Consider the following 10,207-nt stretch of genomic DNA (forward strand, 5'->3'; position numbering starts at 1 on the left):
GCAAAACCTGAGCATTCTCTAATTGTCCTTAGAGGGCTGAGCCTCAGCAGCAGATTAAAAGTTAGCTGTTGTTGGTTACCCACCAGAGGCTCATATTGCCTCATGCATCATTGTGGCAATGTAACTTCCATGTTTGCTATTTCCCTGATTCCTGGCAGATGCAGAACAAACTGTTCCATACTGGTTGCTTGTTCAACTTCAGTTGCAACCAGCATTCTCTAATTGTCCTTAGAGGGCTGAGCCTCAGCAGCAGATTAAAAGTTAGCTGTTGTTGGTTACCCACCAGAGGCTCATATTGCCTCATGCATCATTGTGGCAATGTAACTTCCATGTTTGCTATTTCCCTGATTCCTGGCAGATGCAGAACAAACTGTTCCATACTGGTTGCTTGTTCAACTTCAGTTGCAACCTAATAGCTGATGCTTCTGCAAGTTATTCATCACTAATCTGGCTTCCAGACCTGGAGAACCATCATCAAGTGACTTGACTCTGAACTAAAAGCGCTAGGAAGCTGAGAAGAATATGGTTTTGAAATCCATTGTTATGGAAACATCACATGTGTGTGTGGGCGTGTGGATGATGGTCTGTGTTTTATCTACTGCTGTATTAAACATGTTAGCAACCACATTTGTAAAAGCAGATCTTCAGGTGGAATGGTTTTCTGTACAAACAAACTGCATGCACACTAAGCCAGTTGTTTAATTTATACTTGTTTACTGCAATGAGACACATGACAGATAAATGCTTTACTCTAAAACCTCAGGTCTCCCTAAACTGGTAGTCATTTGGAGTTGCCAAAAGTAATATTCCATCTCCAAGGCTTGTAATAACTGGTACTAAATAAATGAGGTAGATTGCTTCCAGCTGTGGTTCTACAAGAAGAACATACCCCAAAATGCATGTTGAACTGTGCTTACTTGAGCTGATACTTCAAGCTCATTGCTCAGCTAAAGAAACCTGCTTCTGGGCAAATCACAGCAGTTCATAAATCTCCTACTAACACAGTGCCTATCCTAACAGAAAAGTTAACAGAATTAATTTACCATAACACACATCATTAAACAACCTTACATGAGCTGTGTCACACCCTGTGAACTTTTACAACTGCTGGTATGTCAGCAGACCAGATGTTGGAGCTGTGAAAGTCTGCAGCTCGAGAAAAGTGCCCAGTGTGCCCAAACACCTAAACTTATTCTGCAAAATCTGGGTAATGTATTTCTCAGTAATCCTGCCCATTTGTTACAGTTTGGCATTGTGGAAAGGGAAACAGTTTAAACAACCCAGTGCTATTGACAGTGAATATGGAGTAATAAATGATTAATTGGACAGACAACAAATGGTTTGGGGCCCATACTGCCCCCCAACAATAAATTTACTAATACACATTCTTACAACATCATCAGACACAAGATTAGAACAATCCATGAAAGTGTTTAATAGGAACCTTGAAAGATTTAAATCTTAACATACTTCTCTGTGGCTAATGCCTGTACTTGTATCATGTTACTCAGGTACAAGTTGTCTCTCCACTGAGCCATCAGAATAGCATGGACTGCAGAGACTTGCGAACAGTCGCCATCTCCTGCTGTTGCTGTGACAAGGAAAGGAGACAATGCTGAGCAAACGCCGAGTCAGTGTGCTCCCTTTGAGCCACTCACCCTAAATGAGTGGCAAATGGCTTTTCACAGGATGTTCTGTCTTTGTATCTAACTAACGTCCTAGAGCTGATACTTACAGTGTCCATCATGATCTTCTTCTGCAACATAGCCATTTCTTTGCGAAGCTCGTTCTGGGCACCAACTAGAAGACTTTCATTACTCTTCTCCAGCTCTTCCATGGTCTGAAGTTAAGGATAATCTTAATTCAGAACTCTTCAATGTCAAAGGTTAATTTAAAACAAACAAATCAACCATTACTCATACTGCAATTTGATTTGCATAGTGATCCCTGATAATTGATTAGTCTTGTCACAGATTTGTCAGAGGGATCACACAGAACTGTGTACTTCAGGCTGCACTGCTGTTTGAGCACTGTGGAGCCCGTGAAGGAAGCAGTGCCCTGCAGTCAGTGCCCTTCTGCGAGACCTCAGCTAGCTGTTCTGCATTTTGATTGAGGTAAGGGTTCTACAAGAAGAGACTGAACAGACACTTGTCAGGACTGCTAGGCATTCAATATTAACACAGCCTTGGGGGACTTGAAGTGAGGACTCTAAACCCATTGTGTTTCTTTGCACACCTCTCCCCAGATAAGCCAAGTAAAGCTCACTGGTTATCTTCCCTTTGTACATACAATTACACCTACCTCTGTGGACATGTAGAGTTGCATTTTCCTTGTATTTAGCTAAGCTTATTTGAGGCTTAACTTCTACCTTCTGATCTTCTTTGAAGAGAAAAATCAAAGTACTATTTGACCTTCTGGTCAGATTTTCCTCTTTGATGATGATATTTTGGACCAGTTATAAATTCTGCTGTAATACCCTCTGTAATTTCTGACTACTTCAAACTAAGAGTTGCTCTATTTCAGATTTATTTTTATAAACTAAGAGACTTGAACAAAACCTCAAACCAAAGCAAACACCAAGCTTATCCTAACGAACCAAAATTTGCAAAAGGGACCACTTAGGAAATGACTTGAACAGAAATTAAGATTTGCTAGAACCTGATGGACTTGAATCTGCCCCATGTACTTGGGGCCATGGAGCTGGGAAGCAGCTGGGCAGAAAAGGGCATGAGCCAGCAGTGTGCCCTTGCAGCAAAGGCAGCTAACAGTCTCCTAGGCTGTGTTAGGAGAAGTGCTGCCAGCAGGTCAAAGGACGTGACCTTTCCACCCTACCCAGCACTGGTGAGGCCACAGCTGGAGGGCTGGGTCCAGTTCTAGACATCTCAGTAAAAGAGACATGGAAAAATGAGATAGAGCCCAACAAAGGGCCGTGAAGATGATTAAGGGACAGAAGCATTTCCCTTGTGAGGAAAGCTTGAGGGAGATGCAACTGTTCAGCCTGGAACAGAGGAGGTTAGGGGGGATACCTAGTGCCTGAAGTGAGGACAAAGAAGATGGAGCCAAGCACTTGAGGTGCCCAGTGACAGGACCAGAAATGATAAACACAGACTGAAAACAGGAAGCTGGACACTTCACCGTGAGGGTGACTGAGCACTTGAGCAGGCTGTCCTGAGAGGCTGTGGAGTCCCCAGCCTTGGAGACACTCAAAAGCCATCGGGATGTAAGTCCCTGGCAACCAACTCTAGTACCCTCGTGTACCACCTGCTGGCAAGACCTGATGACCCACAGAGGTCTTTTCCAACCTCGGCCCTTCAGTGATTCTGCATTCACTATAGAACCAACCATTTAGGGTATTTTCATTTTTCTCACAGTATAGAATTCAAATACCTTAGAAAAATAGGGGGGGAAGAAATTCTGGGAATAATGTGGTTTGTTCTTAGTGCAAAATCACAAGGGGAAAACTAGTTTTAAACTAAAAAGTGAACTTTTTATGCAGTTATACTCAGAATTATTTTCTGCTTGCTGTCTAGTGTGTTAGCTGCTTTGTTAAAAGAAAACAATTTAAAACACAGTTGATCAGTATGAATCATGTGTTTAACATACATTGTAAGCACTGGTCAAAAAATGGTGTTTGTAGGGACTCCCAGCAAATACAGAAATTAAACAGGACTGTTTACGCAAGGCTGTTTCTTTAAATGGACGTTAAACCTCTGTGTTTCAGAAGGCTGAATGAATACAGTTTGCTTAAGTGGTAAGATAAGGATCAGTTGCCTTCCAAGAAAACTAATTACTGTACCTTTAAGAACTGCTCGTAGAGTTGCTTAATGGTTTTCAGTCTCTGGCTCTGAACTACTCTCGCCTGTTGAAAAACTTTTTGTTGCTGACGAAACATATTCTGAAGCAGAAGTGAAAAAAACCCAGAGTTGCATTAGTTGTTAACCCACAGCAGTGTTGTTTTTCAGCATCAGAATTTCTGCCTACACTGGAAATCTGTGCCTGGTAGTGTAGATCTCTGCCTGGAGAGTTACCCTTGCTCTTATTAATGAAAGTAAGACTGAAGACTGGATGCAGACCTGAGTCACCTCCTGAGGTTCCTTCCAACCTGAATTATCTCTGTAAAAATCTCATGAGGATTGCTATCCCCCGCAGGGAAACTTGGAGTAAAGGCTGCAAATTCACCTCTGTTCCCGAAACTTAGCCATTTACAGTGTGAGAGCCACCAAGCTTGAATGAATTCACTGGCATACAGGTTTTTAAAATCAAGTGGCAAGCAATCCTATATTTGTTTAAACTGCTACATAAAGTGTTTCTACATTTCTCCAGTGTCTAAGCAACCATATTCCCTCCTTGTGAAAATACAGCAAGACTCATGGCATGCTGGAAACTCACGGCCAGCTTTTCTTCCTGCTCCTCTGCTTTCTGCACATCTGCATCCCACTGCTGAAATAAGGTGAGGAACTGCTGGGAGAACTCATGGTTGAGCTTCTGCCTGTAAACAAACACTACCTGTAAATGTTACAGAGAATTCCAAGGAAAGCCAAGGTTCAGCATACACATGCAGGAGAATAAAAGCTGCCAGAGATGCAGAAATAGGCAGTTGTTACATCTGACCCTACACACACACAGAGGGAATGTGAATTATATATATAAGGAGACAGAACTCATATACAAAAGGTTAAAAAGACATGATAACAACTTTTCTTCCTAGCAATGTCAGGTTTTCTGAGCTGCACCATATTTTTCTAACCCAGCTACAAAACCTTTGCTTTAACACAAGGGGTTTATAATGCAGAACTGATTCGCTCATTCATTAATTTACCATGCTCCAAGTTTCTCTATGTAAATTAAAATCTTGTCCATACAAGTTTCAAGTCTACATATAAGTAGAAAACCAAGACCATTACAAGTATTACTGACTTTCAGTTCTTAGCTGTCTGGTTCTGCAGTTTGCTCTACCTGTAGTATCAGGTGTAGTAATTAAATATGCCTTAAGAGGTGACAAGAATGTTATGTAGGGTGAAAATTAATCTCTTTCTTAACCAAAATGGTATTAAAGTTCTACTAGCAATTTTTCAGTTTTCAAGTAGAAAAGGAAAATTCCAAAGTGGAAAAAATAAAAACATTGGTTTAAAAGACAAAAAACCAGCATCAAAGGTCACTTTGCATAAAGATAAAAGCAAGGTCAGTTCTCAGAATTCCAGACCTTAAAGCTGCTCAGTTTAGAAGAGTTTAACAAAGAGGACACAGCTGGAGGCAGCAGAGATACTGAGCAGACAGTTAACTAATATATACAGAACTTGCTATTTGATTGCAAGGACAGATCAACTCTCCATGCTGTGACACAAAAGGGAATCTGGTTCCACGGGTCTGAAAACCAGGATAAACGTTACCTTTGTTCCTGCTGTGTTTTCCAAACATGTTCAATCTTCTGGTTACTGGTTTTGAGTGAGGCTTTTGTATACATTTCTAATCGTTTCCTCTTGGCTAAGAGAGCCTTGTTAATGTCAGCTGAAACCAACGAATATTTAGAGATTAAGCACACTGAATGCATTGTGCTGTTTATTAAACATGCTGAGGGGTTACACTGGAGAAGCAAATGAGGTCTGTGCTAACAAAGAAGCTAGTCTGGGTGCTGTGGTTAGTGTCCCTCAGCCTGCTGTTGGCACTGGTGTGAGTGCTGCTTCCCTCAGCCCCTCAGGCACCAACCCCTGCTCATGGCTCAGCCCCACAACGGGCATGGCATGTCCTTTGAGTCCCACCTCTCACAGACACCATACCAGATAGGACCTGCTGTGATGTGTCTCAGCTTTAGCTTCTTTGGTTCTGGGTCCAGTGTCCGACTGCCTTTGAGCAGACACACCCAGTGAGCTGGAACTCCAGTGGTTTGAAGCCCAGGGAGCTGCAGTGCTTCGGTTCTGTACACTTCAGTGGGCTCCTGGCACACAGTCATCCTGTGGTTCCCTACTGACTGTTGTGGCCCAACATGCCCCTCTAACACATCACCTCAGCAGCAAGCACACACTCTGGCAGCACGGGAAGCACTCTGCATTCTGTTCACATTGTATCTGGGCATCTCACAGGCTGCAAATTCTCCATTCAAAGCTAGAGGTACCTGCACAACCCTAACCCTAACCCTAACCCTAGACATCTTCCTCCTTTCTCTAGTATCTAGTAATTCAATAACACAACCAAAATCTCCATTAGTTTAGCTGCCTGACTGTAGTGCCTCTGAGCTCCCAGACCTTCAAGGAATTCAGTTTTGCTGACCCTTTTTAATGACATCTTCCTCCTTTCTCTAGTATCTAGTAATTCAATAACACAACCATTCAGTTTTGCTGACCCTTTTTAATGACTTCTTTTCCTAGAAATCCACACCTGTTTCAGAGTAATTCTCAAATGACTTGGATTTCAGGAATAAATTCAAGGCAGTGTGTGGTTACTATCACTGTGAACATGTTGAATGAACAACAAACTATTTTTCATACTTCAGAGAGAAAGTACTATTTAAGTATTAAATAGAAGTTAGTGTGTTTCATTTACATTTGGAGATTTAACAAGTCTCAGCTTAAGGTTAATACAACAATTTCTTTTCTGTTTCACTGTAGACTTCAGGGAACATCTGCCAAACCTTTGTGATTTGCTGAGGCATCTGCCCCTGCTTATGCCAAACTTCCTGTTTTGTGCAGACAACATCCTCTCTCGAATCCATTCATTTTTCTCCCTTCCATCCTTCCTTTCCTTCCTTTTTTGAGTCTTAACTTACAAGTAATCATGACTTTCTAACACTGAAATCTTTCTCTTCTCCAAGTTGCCAGATCTGTAATAGCATTCTAGTATGTAATACCAAAACTGTAGTTTTGTGCCAACCAAAAGTCTTAACTCATAGATCAAGGATTTCCTTTAACTCCTTTTTCATCCTCAGATTGGCATGCAAGTACTGACTCTGTACAGCTCTTTTGTTACATACAAGGAAAGTGTTAATCAGCTGTTGAATACACAATGCTGCATGAAGATGGTTTCCCTCCCTGCTGTGGCTTCTTGATGTTTTCTTACACTGTAATGGGCATTACACATTCTTTACAACTGAACGGTGTTTTTTCTCTAACCTGTCAGCTATCTAGAGTGCAGCTGGTAATTTCACTGTAAGTAAAGCCATCTGGGGATCTGATAATGACTACGTCCTACTAAGTGACATGCATAAATCTCTCATCACTACATGACTGGCATTGCTAACACTCATCACTTGGCTCTGCTAGAAACTCCTGCTCTTCCTGACTACTGAAATTCTCTGATCTGCCAACTCCCTGTTCTCTAGATTCCTGAAGGTGCAGAGTACAGACCACTCTCTCATTCTGTATATCCTTCCAAAATTGCTTCTCCAGAACTATTTGTTCTTTCTAGCTGCTTATATTAACATTTCCATGCCCCTTATTTCTCACTCGTCTTGCAATCCCCAGTCTCCTCTATGTCAGTGTGACAAAAGATGGAGTGAGAACCACAGCTCAGTCGCATTGTCCCTTTTCTCTATAATATGTTCACTACCTCTCAAACTTCATATGGAAATTGGAACTGATTATCAAAAGCACTCATGCATTTCTCCCTTTTTCCTTTGTGATTACCTACACTAATGCTTACAACTCACTTCATATGCATTTATTCCCTTCCCTTCTTTCCCTTTCTTTCTCTTTGCTCTACTTAGAACTTTTTTTTCCCTGAAAACTGCCTTTATTCACAAAGACTTGTCGTTTTATGTGAGCCTTGGAAGTTAGTTTATGGTGAGGAATTACTGCCCATTTTGCAACAATTTATGGAATGTAAACTCACATACCTCCAAATCTTTCCAGCATATTCTGCACTTCACCCCTACAAAACAGCATTTGAAAATGTTATTTGCCCATTCTCTGACTGTAGAGTAAGACCTGCTGTATATGCCTAAACCTAATTGTGTTCATGTGCCTATTACTTGTGAGCAGTGACAGAGCTGCTTCTGCTCTCTGAGAGAAAATAGTTGTACTCCTTTTCTCCTCCAATGAGAGGTCTCTTTCTCAGACTGATTTGCTTTCAAAAACATCCAACTAGAATCTATTAACTTACTCCCCAGTAAAAAGGCACTATTAGGCATTTGAAAGGTCTTGGGTGAGGGAAGTCAGGAAATAAAATGTCTTGTTCCCTATACAGAAAGAGAAAACAAAGGCTATGAAAACAAGTCCATCCCAGTTAGCAGGGTTGGCACAGTAAATCCAAGACAAGCAACATCAGGGTAGTTTTTACAGCACCTTTAAGATGGTAACACCAGTGTGTAAGGCAGTGGTGCAGCACAGTAACAACAACATCTGCAAGTCAGCAGTAATAATCTGCCACAAAATTACTTCAGCATGCACTTTTTCTTACATTTGCACTGCCCATAAATATTCAATTTCATAAGACTTATGTAATAAAATAATTTCTTTTTCATGCAAGTGTTGGTTCATTTAAAGTATTGGTAATATCTTTAAGCAACTAAAATCAGAGGAAAAAAATAATGGAATGTAATGAAATTACCAACAATTTAGGTTTAAAAATAATTTTTTAAAAGAAACAACCTTAAAAACAAATATATCACATTTTTATGCATGTTCAAAAGTCTCTTCAAAGAAACTAGAATTACTCATTTTAAAATGTCACATTCTCTTTTTACCTACAGTTACTGTACTATCTGTTACTTGATTTTTTAATCAAATGCTAAAAAAACCCAAACCCCAAACCAACCAAAGCATAACAAGCCTAGTGAATAAATGAAATTGGTGTCTATTTGAGACTTGCTTGTTTTGGAACAGAACCCCAAACCCCTAACCTTACCCCACATCATCTGGCACCACATGAGTCGTCACCAAGGGTCGTTTCTTTCCATGCTTGTCCGCTACTGGTGTGTCACCTTGAGAAAAATTACAGTGATACTTACAAAAACATCATGTTTTCTGGGGGCCATTTGAGCTATGAAAAGTGTTAGTACTTCTCTGTAAAGCCACTTCTCTGGACATGCCTCATGGGTCTCAGTTCTCATCAGCAACACATGCAGCTCCTCAGACTCTGAATGTGGAGCTGACAGATGGGAATGAATTACCCTGCACTGCCCTGAGTTCCTCTGTACAGGTCTCAGCCAGTTTTGCTTTCTCTGTCCACTACTCCCAACCCACAATGTAAGTCATCACTAAGGGAAAAGTAACAGAAAAATGGAAAAAGCCCAATCTGTTCGACTTTTGCTGTGAAATAAGTAACCTTTAAAAGGCAAAGTCACAAATTGGTATTTATGTTTTTTTGAACAAAACATCCTTGGCTGTTGGGCTTCTGTTGATGGGGACAGGGGAGGAGCTTAGTCTAAATGAGTGAAGGGGAGAAAGTAAGAGAAACAAGCCCAGAGATAACTGCTCCAAGGCAAAATGCAGAAGTGGAGTTCCATCAGCCTACAGAAAACTATCACATGATGAGTGAGAACTGCAAAGTCTACTTTTTTATGACATCCCATCAAAATTAAACACAAATACCTCCACTGGTTTGTTTTGGTTTCCCCTCACCTTTCTCTACTTTCTTTCTTTTCTTTGGTTCAGATTCTTCTTGAAGTAGTCTTAACCCTGCCAGACACCACCTACCTTCCCTGAGTCAGCACTCCATGCAAGCAAACAGAGCTCTCTGGCTCTGCCCTGCTCTGCTCTCACAATGTTCTACCCAGGCAGGTGGCAGAAGGATATAGCATTAAAAAAAGGCAACAGAATCATGTAACAAAATTCTGCTCTGCTCCACCTAGAATTCCAAGACATAACAGTGCACTATCCAGAGCTGTTCTGTTTGGTTCTCTCCTCTTAACCACCAAAGGGACACACCAAGAGGCTCGTTGTCTCAGGCATTACAAGCCATCCTTGCTCAGACACTTGCTGGCACAGCAGTGTCTTCCTTTCCATTCCTAGTCAGAAATGTGATCAACTTCACATTTTAGAAACTGTGCTAAAGAAGTCAAAGAAGCACCTTCTCTAATATCTTCCTCTGATCCACTCAGCTCTTTCCTTTCCTCCTCGAAGTCATAGGCAGGTATGGCTGGAGGTTCCTGTGCTGGTTTACCAGCTTTTCCTCCATGCTTTCTTCCCGATGGTGCCATCATCAGATTTTTCCCTATTGGAACAGTATGTGGGATTTGTTACATACCTTTCATAGAATCATACAATCAACCAGG

The 10,207-nt window shown here is 41.2% G+C and overlaps 1 protein-coding gene across 1 annotated transcript; it reads right to left on the reverse strand.

Moving 5' to 3' along the window:
- Window positions 1-1,390: 1,390 nt before the first annotated feature.
- Window positions 1,391-10,135, reverse strand: SYCP3 (synaptonemal complex protein 3). The gene is made up of 8 exons (XM_009073196.1): window positions 10,003-10,135; window positions 8,839-8,914; window positions 7,829-7,863; window positions 5,391-5,508; window positions 4,390-4,489; window positions 3,797-3,895; window positions 1,736-1,840; window positions 1,391-1,591 (listed from the first exon to the last, which is right to left on the reverse strand). The coding sequence occupies exons 1-8, from the start codon at window positions 10,133-10,135 to the stop codon at window positions 1,538-1,540; spliced, it is 720 nt and encodes a 239-aa protein (XP_009071444.1). The 3' UTR covers window positions 1,391-1,537.
- Between the last annotated feature and the right edge of the window lie 72 nt (window positions 10,136-10,207).

This window comes from Acanthisitta chloris, unplaced genomic scaffold (genome assembly GCF_000695815.1).
Source record: "Acanthisitta chloris isolate BGI_N310 unplaced genomic scaffold, ASM69581v1 scaffold22694, whole genome shotgun sequence".
NCBI classification, from domain to species: domain Eukaryota; kingdom Metazoa; phylum Chordata; class Aves; order Passeriformes; family Acanthisittidae; genus Acanthisitta; species Acanthisitta chloris.